The sequence below is a fragment of the Alligator mississippiensis genome, chromosome 13 (assembly GCF_030867095.1).
Source record: "Alligator mississippiensis isolate rAllMis1 chromosome 13, rAllMis1, whole genome shotgun sequence".
Lineage (NCBI taxonomy): Eukaryota > Metazoa > Chordata > Crocodylia > Alligatoridae > Alligator > Alligator mississippiensis.
In genome coordinates, this window is record NC_081836.1 from 44242757 (window position 1) to 44267652 (window position 24896).

The following is a 24896-nucleotide window of genomic DNA, read 5'->3' on the forward strand; positions in this document are numbered from 1 at the left end:
AAAGATAACTGGGGATTAGGTGACCCAGCAAGGTGACTGTCTAGTTTCCTCTTGAAGATTTCCAGGGTAGGTGATTGCACCATCTCTGAAGGGAGCTTATTCCACAGTCTGGACAACCTGACTGTGAAGAAGTTTTTCCTAATGTTGAGTCTGAATTGGTATTCCAGGAGTTTGTAGCCCCTACTCCTAGTTTTCCCCTCGGGTGCCCTGGTATAGCAGTAAGCTGCTACCAGGTCCCCTCTCAGCCTGCTTTTCTTCAGGCTGAAAAGTCCTAGATCCCTCAACCTTTCCTCGTATGGCTTGCCTTTTAAGACTCTGATCATACGGGTGGCTCTTTAGACTCTCTCAAGCTTGTCCATGTCCTTGTTGAAGTGTAGTGCCCAGAACTGGACACAGTACTCCAGCTGCAGTCTCACCAGTGCTGAGTAAAGCAGAATAATCACCTCTTAAGTTTTGCTGAAGATGCATCAATTACTTACTCTAGGGGTGGGCAATTATATCAGCTGGAGGGCCGCTTAATGAGTTCTGGTGAGCTGTCAAGGGTTGCAAGGGTAGCCCTGTCTCTTGACAGGTGCTCCCCTCCCCTGTCCCCCCCCTGCCCCAGTTGCTATCATGGGACCAGAAGTAATCCTTTTGGGAAGGGGGTTTCCTATCTTGGAACCAAGAAAAAAAAACAAATTATACAGTAAAAATCAAACATCTACAATAACATATTTTAATTTTTTAAAATATATTTTTGTCCTGATTTGTGCGTGTTTGCATCGTGTATATAGAGGTGATTGCATAATAGCTCAAAATGAAGTCTTATTCTTGTATATTGGAGGGGGTGAGGGTGTATGGGTGGGTATGGAGTTTGTGGGGGGTTCTGGGTGTGTGTGGATGTGTGTGTGGGGAAGGGGGTGTGTGTGGATGTATTTGTAGGGGAATATAGGTAGGTGTGGGCAGTATGGGTGGATGGGTATGGGTTTTGTGGGGGACTGTGGGTTTATGTGGGGAGTGGGGTGGGGATGTGTGTGGGTGGGTGGGTGGGTATGGGGTTTGTAGAGAGCCGTGTGGGGGGGGGTTGGGTGTGTGGAAGGGTAGGGTGGAGGGGGTGTATGTGTGTGGAGATGTGAGCGCGTGCGTATGGTGGGGTGAGTGCATGTGTGTAGGCCCCCCCTACAAACACCCTCCCCCCATTGCACATAGCCCCTGCAGCCAGTGGCAGCAGCAGGCAGAGCCCCCTGACAGTGATGCAGTGACTGCACGTGGCAAGATGAAGCCAGTGGTGCAGATCATGGGGCTCCAATAACATGGAGCTCCCCGCCATTCCCCATGATCTGCGTGTAGCAGTGAGTGGGGTCAGGCCACTGGCTCCATTGCACGGGACTCCCGCAAGAGGCGTGCGGCTCGGGTGGAGAACCTGGAAACTGCGTGCAAGCCCCATGCAATAGAGCCAGGCAGACTCTGCTGACCCAGGCTCCACACTCCTGGTGCCCTGCCTTGGATCCCTGCTGGCCTTGGCCATGGCCCCGGCCCCGGCCCCAGCCCTGGGGCATCAGCGTGGGCCCCATGCTCCCACACAGCTGCCACTTTACTCCCACCTGCCACTGCCATCATTCCTCTCTGCCCTCCTGCCACTGCCACCACCACTCCCACTCCACTGCTGCCCTTCCCCTGCCACTTCTCCCCCTGCCCACCTGCCCACTGCTGCTACTAGTTCCCCCCACCAGCCACGTGCCACCACCACCACCCTTTCCCCACCCGCCACTGCTTCCCTACCTGTGGGGCCAGGGTCAGGGCCATCCCATAGGCGAGGGTGGGAGCACAGCATGTGCTGCCCCCACTGGAGTGAGTGGGGCTCAGCCCCATGCGAGCACAGCAGGGGCAGCCCAGGGCCAGGCCAGATACAGTGAATTGGTAGGCGCCTGCCTGCAAGCTGGATGAAATTGCCTGGTGGGCCAGATTCAGCCCGTGGGCCATATTTTTCCTGCCCCTGGCTTACTTTCTTTACAAAAAGCCACTTCCCTCCCACAGTATCTGACCTACTCATACCAGTATTACTTATTCCATATGGTTTGACCGTTCTGAATCACAATATAGGAATGCCTATATCTAACAGAAAAGTGAATGATGTTAATTACTTTCATGGGGATGGTAATTGAAAAGCTGTTCTGCCTTTTCAGGGGAAATTCCCTCAATCAAAAGTTTAATGATAAAAGCATGGTCTGGTTAGTTGTCTCAAGTTCTGTTAGAATATTCAGATGTCCGAGCAGCGATCGCCAATAAGAACCCCTATCTATTTGAATGTTCTTTACATTTGTTAAGTATGTATAAGGAGCTGTAAGTGAGGGATAGCAGTTTTCAGTCTTGTCCGGTTCTCATTCAAAACAAGTTTGTTGCTATGAATATCTTTGCCATTCTTACCTGTTGGAGTTCGTCTATTTAATATTAATATTCATAATATTAGTTATTTTTAAGTTACTAGATACATGAGCTGTCCTATTAAGTGTTCAGAAGTAGTTCTTCATTCTGACAGGGTAGCAAATAATCTGAATTGAGTATTTACCTTATAGAGGAACGTGCTGCTTCTGTAATGCAAACATCACCAGGCAACTGCTGAGAGCTAATGTAATCCTAATCTTCCTCAACAGGAGCTTGATTCCACACATTTCTCTCCAGAACAGTAAACTTGCTGGTTTTTCTTTTAACATTTGTTGGCAACATTTTGCAGCAGATACTATCCCAGCAACATGCTGCTACCATTATTAACTAATAGACAAAGATAAGTAGGAAAATGCACCATATGAACAGAATAGACGTTTTAGAGTTTGAGGCAACCAAGTTTACATCTTGATATTGACTTACTTTGTGTGAATTAATTTACTGTATGTCCTTTGCTAATTCAATAGTTACTGAAGAAGTTGAATGGAAAATGTAGTACATAGGCAGTGGAAACAATTACAACCTTGTTTATTTTCTGTGCACAGCTCTAGGGCCTAATGGACAGTTCAGCATTTCCCAGACCTAAGTAAGATTGGGCTACTTATGACTAAAAGACAAAGCTCCTGTTGGTCGAAATTCAAATCTGTAATGACTCCATTGAAAAAATGTTGCCTGTTCATTCAGTGGGAAAAAATCAGGTTCATATATGTTCAGCCAAATTGGCTGTGGTAATTGTAGGTTACTACAAGCGTGGAATATAGAGCTTGGGAACAATATTATTTGGAGGTGAAAAAAAATCAGTAATGATTTGCTACTGCTATAGTGACATGTAATCTCCAGATGTCCGATGACATGAAAATAAAAGAAAAATTTATTCCAGGGGCAGATAGTGACACACCATTGTAGTTAAGGTTATACTGGCATTTACCATGCAAATTTAGACTCTTTATTTTTTTTCAAAGCTTTTTGATCCAGCCACAATATTGCATTCTATACAGAAATATCATATAATTTCCCAGTTCTTGTTACCACTTCATTATTTAAACATATTTTTCTGTGCCAAATAAGGGCATTGTGAACCCATGATGTAAAAACTGAAAACAATACACAGGCTACCAAAAAACTTCTAAAATCAAGAAATAGTACTATTAGTAGTGTATTAAAATTGAAATACAATATACACAAAATTTTATTCAGGAGTTGTTGACAGAAGGGAGCAAAGTATTTTTATTAGAGAATTTCTGTTTTTCTACGTATCAGAGATTATTGGCTATACCACCTTAGACAATGAATTAGTAAACTGAAAGGTGCTTCCAGAATGTATTGCAGCACTTTGCATGTTTGGTTTAATGCTTTAATCATTAAACTGTATGTATTACAGATATAAGAGCTTGTATAAAAATACGGCCCATACAATTTGCATAAAAGTATGGGTATTCATTTACCTGCATAATTTGCATCTGCAACTATGGGACTGCACACACATATTAACTACATACACATTTATGCTTCGACTATAGTGATGGTAAAGCACAGATGCCTGGATAACCTGATTGGCAAACAGGCAGGCAAGAATTAAATCAGAAAAAAACAACTAACCAGGTCATGCTTTTATCATTTCACTCAAGATTTAGGGAATTTTCTCTGAAAAGGCAGAACAGCTTTTCACTTACCATCCCCATGGAAGTAATAACATCATTCACTTTCCGTTGGATATGGTCATTCCTATATTGTGATTCAGAATGGTCAAGCCATATGGAATAAGTAATACTGGCAAAGCTGCCCACAAGGATGTTTCCCTTAACATTTTATATTACCAGGAGATTTGGCTAGTTCATACATACACCATGCCTTTTTATGGCTAAAAGTCAGTTCATGCAAACCTAAAACACACAACAGGAAAAAGAGCTTTGCTGTTATATTATATCCAGATGGGCTTGTCTAACCAAATGTAGAAACAAAAGACTTATTGCCCATTATGAAAAGTAGAACCATAAGAGTAAAACAGAAAGTTTTTTCAATCAAGTTAATAAACACATGGAGATGGTCAATCCATTTCCACTGCAGATAAAGACTCCCTGGGCCCATTTAATAGAGAGTTCCCAACCTTACTTTCTTTTCTTCTTGGTCTTATCCCCTTGGTCTGTGCTCTGTACCACTCTCATCACTGCTCAAATATTTCTGAAGGAAGGTTACTCGGGGGACCCAGAGCCACCAGAATGCTGCAGAAATTAAATTCCTGTGTAGAGAAGGGGAACAAACTGTGTAGAGAGAGGAAAGCAGGAAGGAAAGAAGATTTTAGAGGACCATTAAAGACGATGAGAAGACACAGAAGACACAAAGATCTGGTATTTGGAAAACATACCACTCCCTCCTCAACTGTATGCACAAATAAAACAGGCATTAATTTTCCTTTCATGTCTTCACCTGAGTCAGTAACCCCCAAGGCTAGGGAAAGATATTCAAAAAGTTGGAGCCTGAATTGATTCAGTCTTTGTAGTTAGTCTAACCTGCCTAGATTGAACAAATTTGCAAGTGAGTAGACATTCAGGAAATGGAGGTACATGCCTACAGTGACTCAGGCCAGAAGCTGGAGAGGGGTGGGGGTGCGCGTTAGAGTGCACTGTTGGCTGCAGGCCAGCCCCAGCTGTAGCCTCAAGTGAACTGGCCAGGGAGGGGGTTTAATTCCCCACTCCCTGTCCCACTGGCACAGACCCAAGCCAGGGTCTACATGGCGCTCCCCCTCTGCTGTTGCAGAGGTGGAGGCAGGGGCACAGCCAGATGCTGACCAGCATGGCCCTTGAGGTAGAGGGGGTTTATTTCTCCTCCGCCCCATCTCCCCAGGGGACCGGGGTCTGCCAGCCCCAACCGCTGCCATCACTTCCAGTCGCTCCCTGCACAGGGCAAGCAGCAGTTTAAGTTCCCTCCCTGCCCCTTCCACCAGATACCAGAGGGAGGGGGGAAATAATCCCCCTCCCTGCCCCCTTGCCTCAGGGGGCCATGCCAGCTGCCTTCTGGCCATGCCCCCTCCCCTGCCACTGGAACAGGAAGGGGGCAGGAACTATGATGGGGGCAACAGCCCCTCTCATGCTTTCCTGGGAATTGCAAGCTTCTTCCCAGCAGGGGCTGCACTGCGGATGAGGGTGGTGCAGAGCCAGGCAGATGGAGCTGCCACAGACTGCATGGGGTGAGCGGCAGCACTGGGGCTCAGAGGGGTGGCCATAGCCCCGCAATTCCCTCCTAGTGCCACTGCCACTCGCCCTGCTCAGTCTGCAGCAGCTCTGACTGCCTCGTCCCTGCCCGTAGTGCAGCCCCGTCCTGGGAAGAGGTTTGCACTAAAATAAACCCCTTCCCTGCCCCCTCTGTCTCACGGGGCTATGATGGTCAGCATCTAGCTGCACCCCTGTCACGGGAGCAGCAAGGGGGAGTGCCAAGCAGACCCCTCCCTGGCCAGTTTACTTGAGGCTGCTGCTAGGGCTGGCTGTACCACTACTGTTGGAACATCTAGCAGAGAAATGTCTGGCAGAGGTTCATGCTGGTGGGACAGGGGAGGGAGGGAAGAATAAACCTCTTCCCTTCCCCCTTCACCTTAGGAAGGCTGGCATCTGGTCATGCCCCTGCTCAGCTAGGGAGCAGAGGGTTGGGGCCAGGCCTGTATGACTGGAGCAGAGAGCATAGCCCTGCCCAGGGCTTCAGAGCATGCTGGGATGCTTGTGGACTCTTGTTTAAGTTAAAGCAATAAGCGGCCTGGGACAGAAGTTGCATAAACTGGTTTGAGCTCAGTCAGTTAAGTCCAATACTACATTCATCCAGGTTTATCTTAAACTGATTTCAACCATTTTGAAACTGGTTTATGTGTGCTGAACTTCTGTTCTGTTATAGGTTTAAACCGGTTTCTGAGCACTTAAGCCAGTTTATGTGTAACTTCTGTCCCTCGCCCAAGTCTCCCAGATCCTGCCATGTACATGAAGGTGGGGAAAAGACCACACCCTTCCCCTCTTCTTCCTCTTACCTTGGCACATTTGGGAGGAAGAATATGGGGCTGATGGGCCCTCAGATTTCCTCACAGAGGATATCTCCTCTTCTATACCTTTTAATATTCACCTTCCCTCTGGCTTTAGCCTTTCTCTGCTCCCCTACAAACCATCCTATTATCTCCATCAACTTCCTATGGTCCCAGTCCTCTCCCTGTATTTCCCTGCCTCCTTACCTTCTAATCCCCTTCCCTGCCTCTTCCCAACCCCAGTGCTCATGTAAAATCACTATTCATAGAATCATATAAAATTAGGGTTGGAAGGGACCTCAGGAGTTCATCTAGTCCAAACCCCTGCTCAAAGCAATACCATCCCCAACTATATCATCCCAGCCAAGGATTTGTCAAACTGGGTCTTAAAAACTTCCAAGGATGGAGATTCCACAGTCTTTCTGGGTAGCCTGTTCCCATGCTTTACTACCCTCCTACTTTCAGAGTATTATTCCCCCCTACTTCTCTAGCCTTCCCCATTTTCCCTAACTGTGGAGCAGAAACATTAGAAGAATCTGAATACGTTATGAGCACCTCATGCTTGGGACTCATGTATTGGAGCCCCTGGACCATAAGCAGACTCAGGTCCATCATTATATGATTATCTTAACAGCTATTCATTCTCCCTCTAGTCAATCGATGCTTATTCATTAATCAGTTCTGCACTCTGCTATAATAATTCCCTTGCTAGACAGCAAGTAGAACATACCAAGCAATCCCTCTCCCATAGCTCTGCAGAATATGTGTAATTTATTCTCTCAGAATATAGGGCCTTTTCTAAATTAGTTGCGCAGATTAGTAGGGGACATTTCTCAAAGGGAAAAAAACCCAGAAGTAGATGGTTGCCATAGGTCTGCAGATCATTCCATGAACACTCTTGAGACCAGGGTTTGGACTTCTGGTGCAAGAGTGCAGCATAGTTTCATTCTTGTGAACTGCCATTACCACAGCAACAGTCTGGCTACAAATGCTCACACATACCTAATCTTGCTGCATGTAAACATTTCAGTTTCTTAGCACCTAGGAGTTTAGCATGCATCTTTCTAGGGTAGGGGAGTCAGACTCACTCCACACCCAAGGCAAGATGCAAACAAAGTAGGCTCCTTGAAAATTTGAGTCCGAAAATTTGGTAGTGGGAGAGCAGTAGCAGCAATTGCTGCCAAATATCTGGGCCTGTGGGGAGCCCCACAGGGAAGTATAGGGCCTAATGAAGGCAGTAAAGGGTGTTATCCCAAGACACTGGGCCAGCTAGAGGCAGCACAGAACTGATCAGTAAACATGGGGCCCAATCCAGGTGTGCAGGGACTGGGGATGCAGTGCGGGAACAGGCAGAGGCAGTTCAGGGTCTGATCCTGGTGATACAGCACAGGGCCTAATCCTAGTTCCTGGGGCCCTATCCAGCCCAGGAGCTGGACTGGCCCCACACCATTCATCCAGCTCACAGGGCCAAAAGGTAGAACACCACTGCCTTAGAGAGCAAGAGTACATACAGCAGTGGCTGGGGTGCAGACAAAGGAGCTTCACTTCTCAGTTTGAGTTCATACTCATGACAGAGTTTTCAGTGTTCTCCCACTGGAGTGATGATAATAAGTATTAATGTGTTTAATATTTATACAGTACTTGTTTCATTAAAGGTAAATGGATTTCTGTGAGCCCATAAGCTGATTCATGACCGGGGCAGTCTAAAAAAAGCTCATGCACTCCATTTTTCCATCTCTTTTTCCTCAGGGCAGTTCTAGTAATAAATAGAAGATAAGGTGTTCAAGCAAATACAGAACACTTAGTAAAAGAGACCCTTGCTACAGCTCTTAACTAGGATGGGGGAAAACAGCTTCCCTAAACCTGAGTCTCCTGGGCTAGGGACAGACATTCAAAAACCCTGAGCATGAATTGATTCAATCTTTGCAGGTTAGTCAAACCTGGCTAGGCTGAACTAGTTTGTAACTGCATAGACATCCTCTCTGGACTGAGAAAATGCAGGCACATGCCTGCAGTGGCTCAGGCTAGAAGCCAGGGGGTATTAGAGCAGCCCTCCCTTCCCTTCTACAATGCTGAGCAGAGGGGGGGCATGTCCAGGCCCCAGCAGGATGCTCTGATTAGGGAGGGGTCCCCCTCACCCTCAGTGCTCTTGACCAGCCCAGCAGAGAGTTGATAACAGAGCATTTATCAGCCCATCAGAAAACAAAAGCCTCTCTCATTAGTTCAAGCTCTTCTTAAACAGCTTTTTCCAAGGAAGGAATGGAGGAACATTACCAGATACCCGCTGATTAGCTCCAAAAAGCCCATAGCAGACACTGTCTTGTCTGCTTTTGTCTCTTTGTCCTGTCTACCTTACACAGATACCTCTCAGCATTAGCTAGCATACCACATGCTGGCTATGGCCAGTGCTGTGGAAGGGGGGTCGCAGCTTGAGCAGGGATTCATAGATTGTTAGGGGCTGGAAGGGACCTTGCAGATCATCAGGTCGAACCAGTACAGTGGGAGTATCACTTCCTTAATATTACACTAAATGCATTGGTTGATGCATGCCAGCATGCTGTTTGCCCTGCTGACCACCACATCGCACTGACGACTTATGTTCATGTGGTGGTCCCTTTCAGCCATGGTGCAGGTCAGGCTGTCACCTCTGAGCCTTCATGTATGTTGAGGGTTATTTTCCCCCAGATAATGCACCTTGCATTTTGGAAGTATTAAACTTCATCTGGTTCCAGTCTGCATGAAGATGAAGATGAAATCAATTAAGTCTGATACTACATTCATCCAGGTTTCAGCCATTTTCAGAGTGGTTTATGTGCACTGAACATCTATTCTGTTACAGGTTTAAACCAGTTTCTAATCACTTCAACCAGTTTTTGTGTAATGTCCTTCCCTAGCCCTGGTTGCTGCCCCTGTCTAAGAAGCAGAAACTTGACATGTAGCTTCTTGTAGGTCCCAGTCTTGCTTCTAACAACCTCAATTCCTTTTTTTAAAGGCGAAAAGGATCTAACAGCCTTACATGGATGTACATGGGCACCCAGAACCCAGTGCCCTACTTCAGTCAGTGTTACTATATAATAAAACATATTTATCAATCATCTTCATTGAAGGTGTAGTGGGAAAGTTCTGTTCTACCAATGTTAATTTGCAGTTATTTATTCAATTCCAACTACAACAATAAGATTCTAATGGTTGGCGTCCCACAAATGCTGCAAATCTCTTAAATTAACGAGGCAACATGACATGCTCTTGACTAAACATAATAATAGCAGTGGGTAAAGACTCTGCTTCAGAAAAACAAAATTACTGGATTCACCATCCTGAGAAAACCCTAAAGACAAGGATTTGCTTAGAAATTTAGTTCAGATCCATTTGACAGGGAGTCGATTAACTTCACAATGAGCAAATGCAGCACTGTCTTGTTTGCTGCAAGAGAAACAAACAAACCAAAGGTCAATAAAAATTACCTTCTTGCCTAAGGGTTTCAGTGGAATTCAAGCAAAGAAATAAAGCTCCACACTCCATGTCCCTTAAAAATTACGGCCACAGAGTGTTAATATGCACCAAGGTAACTGGATTTTCCATTCCTAAATCCAACCATCTATCTCGCATTACTTGCTTTTTTCTGCAAAATGAAGAACCAAAAAAGTAAATGGGTATTGGAGCCTTAGTCTTTGCAGCAGACTGTAGGACTTTAGCCGTTAGAGAGAAGTTACAGTAAGTGAAGTGAAGTCTGTTGTGCATGTAGCAGAGAATGAACAAAATGATTAGGCAAAAAACCCTGTTTCTTTCTTCAAGGGAGGGTCACTGAAAATGGATGGGCCACAATTTGCACTGTTGTACAGCTCACATCCTCCACTGAAATCAAAGGGGTTTCTCAGAGCTGGCCTTGGGAAAACGGTGCCCTGAATGCACTTGTATTTTGCCCCTCTCCTTCCCCACCAACTCCCCAAGTCAGCGGTGCTGCTGCAAGCAGAGGCAGGTAGGCAGGGGTGTGGGGTGCCATCTGGCTGGGAGGCATAGCGGCTTGATGCGCCAGGCAGGTGGGTGGGCAGGCACTGCTGCTGCCACACATGCTGACCAGCCTGGCTTCTTCAAAGCAATGGCTTGAGGTGTGGGGTAGGCTGCGCTGGGCACCACTCCTCCTGCCTAGAGCAGGGTGGAATGAAGGGAGGGCTGCTCACACAGGCTGCTTGAATGTGTGTGTGGTGTGTGGTGTCCCCCTGACCATGGTGTCCTGGGCAGTCACCCACCACTAAGGCTGGCTCTGGGTTTTGTGGGTATATTGGCCAGCAAAGAATTTGCCTTAGTGACTGCAGAACACTTAATTCTGGATTGTATGGGAGAATAGTATAATGTTCTAACAGAAGTATAGCTTGCACTCCTTTGCTTTTTTCCCCAAGAGAGGAGTGAAAGACCAGAATGCTTTAAATACTCATTTTATAGGAAACTAAGGACTGATTACGTGCACACACGTGAATAAACGTGTACATGCATATATAATATGCATGTAATAATATAATATGCATGTAATAAGTAAGGCTAACCGCACCCTTTCTTGCATTAGTAGGTGCATCCTGAGCAGGTCTAGGGAGGTGATAATTCCCCTCTATGCGGCATTGGTCAGGCTGCAGTTGAAGTACTGTGTCCAGTTTTGGGCGCTGCACTTCAAGAGGGATGTGGACAGCATTGAGAGAGTTCAGAGAAGGGCCACTCGTATGGTTGAGGGCCTGCGGGTAAGATCCTATGAAGACAGACTGAGGGACCTGAATCTCTTCAGCCTCCACAAGAGAAGGCTGGGAGGTGATCTTGTGGATGTCTACAAACTCATCATGGGGGTTCAGCAGAGAATAGGGGATACTCGGTTTACCAGGACGCCCCTCGGGGTTATTAGAAATAACGGCCACTAATTAAAGGAGAGTAGATTTAGATTGGATATCAGAAAAAAATTATTTACAATGAGGGTTGCCAAAATATGGAATGGGCTTCCAAGGGAGGTGGCACTTTCCCCTACCTTGGAGGTGTTCAAGAAAAGATTAGACAGACACCTAGGCTTAGCATGCTGTTTCTTTCTGTGGATCTTATTCTGAAGGTGCTGTCTTTCCCCATGTCCTGTATGAAAAGCCCAGGCACCTACCTCAGGGTTATGGTCTAATAAATGATATCACCTCTTCCAAGAGTTCTGCACATGTTTTCCTTGTAGAGCAACAGAGCTAAAACTTGTATTCCTGAAACTAGAGCAGGGGTGGGCAAAATACGGCCCACGGGTTGCATCTGGCCCACAAAGCACTTCCCTTCTGCCTGCAGAGCCCCTTCAAACCCCACATAATGGCAGCTGCCTCTCTAAAAGCCTCTGGCGGACCCAGCCGCAGTACCTCAGGCTGTTTGCTTGGGTTCTGGTTGTGAGGCATGCAGCTGAAGTCAGCTCCTGACATGCTGCTGGGGATGGAGCAAGCCCAGCCGGGTCTGCACTGGCCAGCAGAAGCAGTGGCGGAGCCATGTGCTGCTCAGGACTGACCAGTGCCGGTAGGGGGAAAATGCAGCTGAGCCCCTGCTGCTCCAGCCAGGCTCGTCTCATCCTGAGCGGCACACAGCTCCGCTGCCACTTCTGCTGGGCAGTGCAGACCCAGCCAGGCTCCTCTTGTCCCCAGCAGCACATGAGGAGCCAACTTCAGCTGCATGCCACCTTTCCTGGCTGGTGCAAACATGGCCGGGTCCGTCCCATCTGGAGCAGCGTGCGGCTGAAGCTGGTTTCCCAGGTGTTGCTGGGGATGGGGTGAGCCCAACTGGATGGCACTGGCCAGCAGAATCGGCGGCGGAGCCTCCTCCATTTGTGACCAGCTGGCACAGGTAGGGGGAAAGTTCTGGGGGAGGTCTGATGCCCCTGAAACCCCACTGCTGGGGCAGGATGTTAGAGAGGTCTCAACCCCTTGCTACCTGGTAAGTTGCACAAGGGGAGGCACTTCCGGTGGCAAAGGTCAGGGATCAGGGGACGGGACTTCTGGTGGCAAAGGTCAGGGCTCAGGGGGCGGGACGTCTGGTCCCAAGATGGCGACCAGGGGGTGGAGCAACTGAAGGGGCGGGGCTACCCACGTGGCCCTTGACAGCTCACCAAAATTCATCAAGCAGCCCTCTGCCCGAAATAATCGCCCACCCCTGAACCAGAGGAAGGAGGCACCTGAGTCCCTTTCAGGATCTAGACCTTTGCCTCTCTGTACTTCAGTTTCTTCATTTGAATCTGAGATCAGTGGATGAAAAGTACAAGAACAAACTTGCAGGAGTATTAATTACACAATTAATTTTCACTTTGTACTACAACATGGTATTCATCAAACTGAAAATATTAGTGCTCTGTATTTTTAAGCAGGGTATTCCATGGGGCGAAGTTTTCCTCACGTGTAACCATCATACCACCAATAATATTTGTGTAATGCCTTTCACACAAGGGATTCTCAAAGTACTGCATAATCGCTTACAAATTAAATATGTTAGCATTTTACTGCCTACCTTTGAAATGCAACCGAGTCTGAGGCTGAACACAGCAATCACTCACCAGGGCAGAGCAGCACAACACAACCATTTGGTGCTGGTGCTGAGTATCATGTACAACTCCCTGGAGTAGTTACAAAGTCTGAATGTAATTGCTCAAGTTTGAATTTGTCAAGGGTCATGAAAATTAACACCCTTATTCCAGCAAAAAGCAGTAAAGAAGCTTAATGTCAAGAGTTCAGTCTCTCAGTTTCATGTCAGTGTAAAGCCTGCACGTATTATTAGCAGACAGATTCAAGAGGAAAGATGCCACCTACTGAATCACATTCACTGTTTCTCAAGGTTTAGTTGTACCCCTTATTCCTTCAAATTCATTCCTCTTTAGGCTGGGAGGTCTGGCATGAATCATTGCTCAAGGTGATAAGGAGGTAGGCACTGTTCCACCCCATCATCATTCTTGAGAATGACTCTCATTCTCTCTAGTAAGCAGTATACACAGCAGCCTCTAATTATATGAATTCTTGAAATTGCCTGTTTCAATCAGATGATCCTGCTAGAAATGCCAACTCTATTTGTTTTGTTTCTTACTTAGAAAATTTCCTTTTAATTAATATGTTTACAAACAATCTTGCTTATTTAACTGCTTCCAAAACAGGAAATTTAATCATGTGTACTTGTTTTATTCTTGAAGTACAGTCCTCTGGCAGCACATCTGACACACATCCCTGGCACAAGCCCATTTTGTCTAAAAGATTTTTGGATTATCCAGAAGTGTAGATAAAACCACGTTTTCAAATGAATAGAGGATCTTTGAGTAGTGTGTCATAATGGGTGCAGCGGGGTGGGGGAGAGGGGAAATCTCCTTAGATTTAATTTAATCAGAGATTTAGACTTGCGCAGCATTTGACATGGTTATATAAAGGACTTGAAAAATGCAAAGCAAAGTTCTAAGTAAATGTCCTTTTTTTTTCTAAAGTAAATATATAGATTTATTGCCAGCACCTGAAAACTGGCTTTTGCATGGAAGACAGGGCTCTGTGTCAGTCTGTACTGCAAACCCCATGAACATGTGGCAGGAATTGTAGACACAAATATGTAATTCCTGGCCTGTAAATGATATCTGAACACAGTGTGGCTTTCCTACCCTGGAGGGACTTGAATGAGCCCATTTTATGTTCTAGACTTTGTGTATCTTGGCAAGTTATGCACGTCCTCTGTACTGAGTTGAGTGCTGATGTTACAAGAAGTGAACTGAAGAGAAAGAGATATGTGTATAAACTGAGAATCCTCATCCATAGGATTTACGTTTTAGCAAAAGGTGCACTGTGAATGTTTTCATAGGGCTGGACTCTTATCCAAGGAGTAGCACCTCGGTCTCCAAACTTTCTCTCTGAATTCTCTGCTATAATTTGTGCAGTAACTAGTGCTGCTTAATGAGAACAGGCTATAAGAATATGATCCATTGTATTTGGCCTCAGTACCTTAAAATCAGTATGACCAGTGATATTTCCTGGAATATTAAAGTTTTGGGCAATGTGCCATGTTTTGGCAAGGTAGAAGAATTCCTGTAAGAAAAGAACCACAATGCACAGAAAAGTGTCATTAGAAAATGTTTTCAATGCATTACTCACACCAGAAGTTGAACTGTGATTACAGTTAAAAAGTATGTTTCCAATAAAAATGGGCTGACCTGAAGTGCTTCCAGAAACCACATTGGGGTCACATATTACATCAACTCAGCCTGCACTGTCCAACCTAGTGATGTGATCCTCCCAGCCTTTTGGAACGATACCACCCAGTGTTTGAGCCACAACTGAGCCAATATACATATGTGGCTTATCCAGAGCCATAGGGAGGGGTGAATCTGTTCAAAGGAAAAAAGAGGCCCAAATCTCAGCATGTTCCCCAAAAGAAATAAAAGATAGCACATGAAGGTCTAGGAACATATGGCAGCATTTTTGTACCAAATATTATTCCATTGTTTTCCCTTTTCAAATTGTTCCCTTTTCCCTTGTCACTTAATCCCCAGTATGAGGATGACAGTTCTTTTCTGTGCCTCCTATTCATTTCCTTGTTCCACATGTCTTCACTGTTAACTCAGACAGCCACATCTATATTTGCTGATGGAACAAGAAAATCAAATTTGCCAAATTTATAACCCAGTTAGGAATGATGGAAAAAATAAAGAATCTTTGAGCTTTCAAGTCTGGACTCCATTTTCGTTGGTTCCCCAGGGAGTCCTGGTATCAGGGCCAGTGTTTGGATTGTAAACTCTTTAGAGCAGAGGTCACTTTGTTGTTCTTTGTTTGTACCATGCCTAAAGGAATGAGGCTTTGCTCCATGGCTAGGGATTCAAGGTGCAGTGACAATAAATAGTAAGGCTCTTATTCTGAGGGCTGGGAAATCCTGGAGCATGTGAGATCGGAAAACCCATGTGTAGCAGGTTACATAGGTTTGCAGCCTTATGGGAACAGGAAGCTTTGCATTTTAGTGAACTGTAACCTTGAAAGTGATATTTATTGTGTATTGATTTGGGCTTTTATTTTTGCATTTTCAGAGGAAACCATGAAGTTGCACGGTGGACCTCCTAAGAACGCATATATGGAACAGAGTTTCCAAGGCTTGAATCCAGTTTTAAATATCCCTATCAGTGCAGGTCAAGTGGACCAGGCCAAAAAGAACGCAGCACTGTTAGGCACCAAGCTGGAGAACTGGGTTGACACCTTGGCCAGCAGCATGTGGTCAGCAGTGGATATCTGTAGCACAGGCCCAACTTCCTGTCCTGTTATGCAGGCTTGCAGTCAGACAGCATGGAGCTCACTTAGCCCAGACCCCAAGTCCGAGCTCGGCCCCGTGAAACCTGATGGGCGTCTGAGGTAGCACCTTTCTTTGGCATGGATTTTAAAAGGGAATTTAACCTGGCTTACCTACACCTCTGACTGCGGGTTGTAAAACCTCGCTGAAACATTTTGTCTATTTGTTATCCCAATATAATTCTTAAACATCTGGCACAGTCTTTGGCATCCTTTCTCCTTCAGACCTGTCAGACTAAGCTTCAGTAATGCTGTAGCTTCTCCTCTGTATCTGTCCAGAGTCACAACCTTACCTCGTTCAATTTGTACCCAAAAGGGCTCCAACTCCTCTACTGATTATGAATAGGGACCTACTTAAATCACGGTTTTGCAATTTTCATGGAAAGCACAAAAAACTATAATTTCCACAGTTGCTGTGAAAAATAGCATTGGCTGTGATTTCCCAGGAAGTCAACTAAAAAAAAAACCTTAATAAAAAGAGAATGCTGTCTCCCCAGTGGGAGCCAGCGGTCCTTGGTGGCACTGCGGCCTGGCCTCGCCTGCCCAGGAAGGTTAGGCATCAACTGGCGGGGTGGCACAAAGGGCAACAACCATGATGGCAGATGCCTCTTTGTGCCTCTGCCAATCAGTGTCAAGGAGCGGGGCCACATGAAGGGCAGCCAGCAGTCAAGATGGCAACTCTCTTCTTGTTCCTCCTCCCCCTGGGGCCTCTCCACCAATCAGCACCAAGGGACGGGGCCACCACAAAACAACTGCAAAATTGGCTCTTCAGGCCAAGCCACAAAACTTGTTTTCTCTCACCGTGAGTTAGGTAGGTCCCTAGTTATGAAATGGTAACATAGCACCTCTGGGATCAGGGGAGGTCAAAAGGAGGCACTGCAGAAAAATGTTCCCGGAGCAAAATAAGTATGTATCTTTTGACTGGTTCATAGTTGTTAATTATTTGGCTAGCATAAAGAACTCTGCATGCTAAGAACCGTGTGTATGTGTGTATGTACACACACACACACACACACATACATACAGAGATATGCATACGTGTGTGTATGTGTATAAGTTTATATATACACACACTCACACATATTACAAGATAATTATAGATATATGTATAATACATAATATATATAATATAATATACAACATATATTTATTTCCTCCAAAAACTGCTCTGCCTTCCAAAATGTGGAAAACTGGAGATACGCCCCTGACGAGAGTTTTCATCATTGGAAAAAATAGACTTGATTCACTACTCTGCTATTCCACTTTTTTGCCAGCATGAGTGACATCATCCTGAGACCCAGTCTAGCAGTGGTGAATCGGGCTCCTTCTCACAGTGGGGAAAAATTCTCAAGCCAGAACAAAGTGAACATTATGGCTGCTTGCAGACATGGAAAAAGAAAAACGGTGCTTTACTTTCAACTCAGCACACTCCTGCGCCAAGCCAGCGCATGTCCAGTAGAGGCAGTGCATTAGTTGCACCCCACTTTCCCAATGTCTGTGTAGACTGGGTGCTTTAGTGGGTCTTTTTTGGTGCTTTTATCTAATAGCTAATTGAATTAGCTTGAGCTAAAAGTGCCAAAAAGCCCCGCTGAAGTACCCAATCTATACAGACGCTGCAGAGCCAAGTCAAACTAATGGGCTGCTGCTTCTGGTAAAACATGGTGGGTTTTTTCCCCACACACACATCTTTCACCTTTTATTCGTAATGTGATCAGACTTCACAATATCTGGGCACCACTTGCATTATTTATAACAAATATTCCCATACCCAAGCATGGGTTTCTGCCACTTCAGAAGTTTGCATTTTAAAAAGCCTACATTCAAAGTCATTCACATATGCAAATTCCATGAATATCAGGTGGTTTGTGCAAGAGGGTGGTCTGTGAGAAATTAGGGTTCAGACTGTAATACCCCTACTCACACTGAGTGGCACCATTTTTTTTTTCTATTACTAGACCTTGCTGTGTTCAGCAGAGCTATTCAGTCTGTAAACAAGGCAGAATCTGGCCTTTAATAATTTAGGTTTGGAAACTTTTCCACTGATTTTAGTGGAAGAAGGATTGGAGCCTAACTATGTGGCAAGCTGATTCTGATCTAATTTAAGTAGTGCCTAACGAGTCTAACACTAATTGCCTCCCTTGGTTCCAGACCTGCCAGGGTTCATGAAGGATAGTTCTAAGATTGCAGAGTCCATCTGGAAGGTTGTGGTGAATGAGACATGGAGATTCTCTGCTGAAGCCCTGAATTGAACATGGAGAGCAATGCTGTGCCTCAGAGTTTTACTTTTATATTACTGATAAGCATTAGCCTTGTTTGTGTTCCATTATTTACTTTCCAGTAGGCTCCAGGTGTTTTAAACATGGATGTGATACATCGTTTGAACCTGAGTTTTCAACAGTTGGGGGGGGGGGGGATACCCATTTAATTTCTAAGGACTTTAAAAAATATTTTATATGCAAATTCACTCTGACAAACTTTACATAAAACATGCACTTTTTTGTAGTCTTTGGAGTGCACCATACCGAGAAACTTCAAGGAGCCTTTTAATTATAAATTGCCCTATTAATGTAATAAAGGAAGGTGTCTGTTTACCCTTCTGTGTGCACATATAACTTTCATTACTGCTAATGAGAGTTAAGCTCCCACACTGGGGGGGAAATAGACCCTCAAATCTTTTCATAACCACATATCACAAAAAAAGGTTGAACTCCCTTTTAAGTAAGGATGGCAAAATGACCATAAAACAGACTTCCCAGTAGCTTGTTATATTTCTCATAGTAGTATTGGTTTAAAGCTACTGCAGTTTGCTTTGGACTTGAAATTGCAGTGTCAGCTGTGCTGGCTTTAAGGCGGAACATTTACATGTTTATCTGGCACGAGGATGGATGCATAGAAGGAATGTTTTAGGTATTTATTATTTATGTTTTAGTCAATGACTAATTAGTAGGTGCTGCTTTTGCAGCTTGAAGATTATTTTATCTTACTAACTAAAGCTGCCTTTATTAAGAAAAGGCCTTCCCCCCCATGCCTCTCATCTCTCTTTCTTTCTTCCTGATTTTGACAGTCATGAAGCTGTAGTTTTAGGAAAGCTTGTAGCCATTATAGCTGGTTGGAAAGTTTCTGTCAAAGCAGTGTCCCCGCTTTTCAACTGGCTGTAGTGGTGAGTTTGTTTTTAAACCAGTGTTGCCAACAGGTTTATATCATAGAAACACAATGTTATTTCTCATTCAGTATTTTTTCTAATACTCGTTTTTATCGATCATCGTGAAGGTCAGATGTGCTGGGGGCGTCCAGTCCTCTCTGTGAGCTGTGGGGGCTTAGCTACACTGACCAAATAGGGCTAGTGTGGTTAACGCCCTATAGATTGAATGAAAAAATATCATATTTGCTCATGTATTAGGCTATAACTAAAAAGATTTCATTCATTTTCCTAGTCTTTGGATCATTCCAGTTAAATCTGCTATTGAATTAATTAAATCCAGTCTGTCATGGGGGGGTGGGGGTGTGCACGTGCGTGTGTGTACATGTGCATGCACACACACAAATAACCTGGTTTATAAATTTTATACCTTTTTAAATATTAGGAAAGAACGTTTTTAAGTGTTTTGTTGGGAAGTTCACTATTAAATTTGTCAGGCCAAAGTTGGCAACGGTCCAGTCTCTCTCTCACAGTTAGAATGGTAGCCACCATTTTTATCATTTAAAATGTAAGGTTCAAATGACTTAGTTTTAGTTCCTGTTTTGCAGTTCAAAAAAATAAAACTATTGCAGATATACCTATCTACATTTCTATGCTTTATCTATATAGATTCTATGCTATGTTGTAAACATCTCAAAAGAAATATTTTATACTATTTTATTTTCTAAATGGCAAAAAGAGCCTATAAATATAAATACTATAGCCAGCTAGTAACACCAGTGCTGCTATTAAAATACTAGATGGTAACACGACTAGGTCAAATCCTGCAGTCCTTTCTCAGGAAAAACTTGTATGATTCTGAGTAAGGACTTCAGTATGAAACCCAGCATAAGTAAAAAGCAGCATACGTTTAAAGGTATCAGAGAATGAACTTTTCAGCATCCTTGGAGATGGGCATCAAGTTTGGATCCAGTGGACCATTTCCTACCATAGCTATTAATAGGAAGATACATAATATACATTGGACAATATGTCTTAATCGTTATGTCTTGTAGTTATAACATTACATTATGGAAAGCAAGACTGTCTCCATTAGGGATCAGAACTTGCCCCAAAACTATTGCTAAGGTAGCACCATGCTTAGTGGCTTGTCCAGCTTGAAAATAGCAGGCACTTAATGTCTACGATGAACCTCTGTCTTTTTAGAAAAGAATAACTCCACAGATCTTGCATCTGGTGAAAAGGAGAATTCAAAGCAGGGGCCCAGAGTTTATATGAAATAAACAAGTCATACATGTTTCCATTTGAGCAGACTAGTATTATTTTCAGAACATGCTGGCTAGTGATATTTTATGAACAAGACTGCATTTGAAAGCCAGCTGTGACCAAATGCCTTCTATGGGAAAAGAGTATATTTCCATTTGCACATATTTGCCCTCTATGTGTAATGCTGTACTCATTTAAACTCCATGCCCATGCTGCTAGATAGTCATGTGAAACTTCTAAAATCAACTGGCCTTATTCAGGCAGAAAAGAAATGTGGCAGAACATAGGGTGTCTGCATACATTTTTTTTAAAGGAATTAAATCCAAAGTCAGTGATATGCAAACCTGTTTATATGGTAATATTAAGCCCTGGAGCTAATAGAAATTAGCTGAAATGACAGTTTATTTTGTAGATGTGAACACAATCTTTCTCTATGTAGTCTGACTGGACATGGAGTAAAGATATTTATATTTTAGGTTTCTGATATTTGAAGTTTTTTAGAATTAAAATTGTGTCTTCATAGTTGTGCTGTGAAGGGCAAAGGGGATGGAGTATATTAACAGTTCTTTCATAGTGGCAAGTAGTTCAACAAGAACTATACATCTGTATCGCTGTTGCTAAGCCTAAAAATATAGGAGTGCCAATTAGTATGTTACAGATTGACTTTCCTAGATACAGGCTTTAATGCAGAATGTCTGGCAAATGCGACTCCTTAATGGCATATTAATGGTGAACTTGCAGCACCTTCAAAAGGATAAGCTTATGAGTATTCAACTTCCATCCATCTCTCATAAATCTTGTGGTTGGTACCAAAAAAGTCAAAATCCCTCTTATTCATTATTATAGGAAGAAGGACACTGAGTCAGACAAAGAACTGAGAAAATCCAAAGCTGGTGTAAGGAGGTAATAAAGGATAAAAGAAAGCCTGAGTCCTTAGCCTAAGCTTGAGACAAAACTGTATTTCTTTATTGCAGCAAAGGGGATGGTAGCTTCATTTTCTCACACACCCAGTCTCAGGACCCTGGGGTTATCAAATCTCAGTTTTGACCTCCCAGCTTTTTATTCTGTTTGGAAAGTATTGACTAACTTCCTGTTGATTTCAGAGGCACCAAAGCTAAATCACACTCTGTCATTTAGAGGGGAAATAGAGAACTGCCAGCTTGGCTCCCTGACTTCCCTAACGCTCCCTAATTCCCTCTGCTTAGAAGCAACAGCGTGAGTAAATTCTGTCTTTCCCAGGATGCCCAAACTGCAAATAATTGATCAAACTAAGCAGTGGCCTAATGCCCCTGTTTTCTGTTGAGTAAGGAAGTAATGTGCCCATCTTATAAGACCAGAGTCCATAACGCTCTTTGAAAAACTTGACTGTACGGGAGAAGGGTTGCTTTTGAAAGTCTGCTCAGCACTAAAGTATATAAAAAAGGACCTTCTGAAGGTGCTGGCAATTGGACTATCTTTTACCATGCTCAGATATATGGGTGTTCAGCATGTTCAGTAATAGATTAGTGTAGTTTATAAAAAAAAAAAGGCAACCTATCCAAAAATTGTTTGCAGCGGCTCCTTATTCTTATTTGGCACTGGAAAGCCAACATTGGAAAGAATACTTCTATCTCAGTCATGCTACACAATGATCCCTCCATGGTGGGGGAGAGTAGGTCTCGTGCCTGCTTCTAGCCACAAAGGAGCTACACTGCAGTGATGGGGGGCGGGGGGGCAATGTGTTATTTCCACACTGGGAGGAAGGCTTGTGGGCCATCACAGTGGATGGAGAGAACAATGTAGGAGAAACTCTGCAAAGGGTGTTCTCCCCTTTAGATCACTCTTGCAGGTTTTGTTAAAACATGGCCCGTTTTCTTTGTATAGTAGAGCAGTCACAAACATCTCTTCACTGTAGCATATTCAGAGTAAATAATAATTAGGTTGCATAACAGTCTCTTAGAAGGTGCAGAGTACAAAGGCTATGTGATTAGGGAGTCTTGAATGGTTAATTGCACAATTACACCCTGTTGTAGACATTCAGCACAATAGGCCTGAGTTCCCTCTCGCATCGTTTTCTGCTGGTTCAGCTCCCTTGATATCAGCAGACTCCTGTTTCAGAACTGGAGCAAATGAGGGGGTCATCAGGCCCAAAGCTATTGGGGCAAAGGTAAAAAGCAGTGATATTGCATGTTATCTGACCCAAGGGCCAGGGTAGCATTTAGGCTGTTTTCAGTTACCTATGGTGGGTTTTTTTCTAGTGATGAATTATGATTCTCTAATTCTGCAGGGTGCCCCCTTTCTTTTGTTCTTTTATGCTAATAGTAGTATATGGATCACTCTTTGCTGTTTGCTTCTGCCTCAGTTACCTTTTTTTGCCCATGGGTGCTACCACAGCTGCTACCTCACTTTATCTGCAAACACGTTTACCTGCCAACAACAACAAAGGTACCAGAAATCTCCTTGAGCTGAATGTACAGTCTATGCAAATTCTCTCTGTTTTGTTAAAACTCACAAGTATTACTTGTTACCTTGCCGAATAAACAGCAAGATCCTGTACAGGTGCCTCTGATAACAGAGTAACATTTTTAGGCGCGGTTCATCGCGCTGCAGTTGTATATTGTAATGACTGACTTGTCTTTGGTTCTGTTGTAATTAATACTCTTGAATGAGCAGATAGTAATCTCTCGTGTTCAAGGAGCACCTTCAGTTTGCTGGGAATGTTCTGGAGGAAGATGGCTACTGCGTTTTACTCTATTTGTCATGTTTGTTTTAAGAAGAAGACACAGGCCTAGCAATCAAAAAAGGTATTGTTTCAGATTTTTCCAGTGTGTTACCCCATAAAAAAGCCTTACTTTCATCCTTTCTTTCAATGTGGCCTTAAACAGTATTAGAAAGTTAGATGCTACGTGTGCGTGCGTCTCTCTCTCTCTGTTTGCTGTAAGTGGAATAAAAGGCACCTTGAAATTTCTGTTACAACTCTGAGCTGTGTAGCTGTCAGCTTATTCTTCACAAATATAATTGAAATTGCTTACAAATGCAGTCTTTAAGGGGAAGAAATGACCTTGCCTTTGGGGAAAAGGAAGGCTTGAGCTCTCTTCTAAGCTGAGCAAGTAATGAGAGTTCTCTTCTGCAACTTACTTCTGGTGAAGACAGTTGACTTAATTACTTACAGGTATGACTTCCCTATGTAATGATTTTCTGTTTGTCTGCAAAGTATTTCAGGATAGATTCTGGCCTTGGTTATGCCAGTCTGGAGTCATTCCTCTTATTCCAATGGGACTTCAGTGGAGTTCCTCCCAGATTTACACTGCTGTAGCAGAGATGAGAATACTCTTTCTGTACTTCACTAGAAGTTAAATAAGAACTTTTGAGATTCAGGCCAGATTTTAAAAGGTATTTAAGCACCAGGTTATTAGGAGCTTAAATGCCTTTAAAAACCTGCCCTTTAGAGCTTGATCCAAAGCCCACTTGAAGTGCATAAAAACTGTCTTCAGTGGACTTCTGATCTGTGCTATGCACATTTTTCTTTGCTCTTCTTGCATCTTTGGCAATGGGAACTATAGCAATTCAATAGAGCCAATATTCCCGGCAGGCTGGCAGTGCTTTTGAGGAACCTATGTTCTATCTTGTTTCTCTGTCCTGAGGCTGATACAACCCAAAGACAACTGAAAACATAGAAAAAATGGTTTGTGACACAAAAATAGTTTAATTTGAGTTAATGAAATTATCTCTCTAACTTTGTTTTTATGTTTGTGTTGAGTTGATTGGATTTTTGTATTGGTTAACCCACTCCATAATAAGTTATTCCTGTTCCCTCATTTTCAGAGACTGGCGGTAATATAGTTTTAAGAAATAACTATTTTGTTATAGATCATAATATGCATAAAACTGTACAGAAATATTTTGTAAGCTATTGATTAAGGAAAAAAACCATGTATATACAGTAAAGTTTAAAAAAATTGGGAATTCAAATGGCACACACTGAAAGATGTAGATATTTTGCTATTTATTTAAAGGAGTATTTTATGAGGTATTAAAATGTCTTAAATTGACTGGTAATCACAGTTCAAAAGTCAGAATGCTTTTCTTGTAGTAGAATGTGATTTTCAGCAATTATTGCACTACCCATTTTTGCACCCTTTTTGTCTTTCATTTAGCAGAAAAACAATGTGCCTTAGCTGTATTCCTTGTCTATGGGAGTTTGGGTTTTTGTCTGAAAAAGCAAATTTTTTTGCAGAACAAGAAATGGATGTATTGAATACTGTATTATACCAAAAACGCTGCGGTTGTATATACATGCTTTCTGTCCTACTGTGTTTTCAGATGCAGAATTTTAAAATTAAAAAAAAAGTCTGTCTTTAGTAATGGCTGTGTGACTGATTCTTACTTTTCATCTCAATCTAATTGATGACTTTTTTTCAAAAAGGAAGATATGAGCTGGTGGCATTTAGCAAAAGAGTACGAAGCAGGGACCCCGAGTTCTAATCTCGCTGCTAAAGATAATTCTCTTGCTGGCAAATAACAGGTTACTCTGTGCTCAGTTTCCAAGCCTCACAAACTATGGATAATGCAGCTAAGTTCACAGGTGTGCTTTTGAGCTCACTTCATATTTATAAAGGACTGAAGATGTAAAAAGCTATGACCCACGTACTGGCATGTGGCCCTTACTCAAGTTATAGGGAGTCAGGATCACTCACAAAAGGATTTTCAAAATCCAGTTAAACATAACGTAGGATGTTAATTCCAACCCATCGTGCAAATCCACCAGGCAACTTCAGTGTTTAGA

General features: G+C 43.5%; 1 protein-coding gene across 1 annotated transcript in view; it reads left to right on the forward strand.

The window, feature by feature from the left end:
* Positions 1 to 24471, forward strand: part of XYLT1 (xylosyltransferase 1) — a 322048-nt gene extending 297577 nt beyond the window's left edge. The window contains exon 12 of the mRNA XM_059716654.1: positions 15471 to 24471. Coding sequence (XP_059572637.1) covers positions 15471 to 15793 — 323 coding nt within the window. The 3' untranslated portion in view covers positions 15794 to 24471. The remainder of the gene's footprint in view (positions 1 to 15470) is intronic.
* The last annotated feature ends 425 nt before the right edge of the window (positions 24472 to 24896 follow it).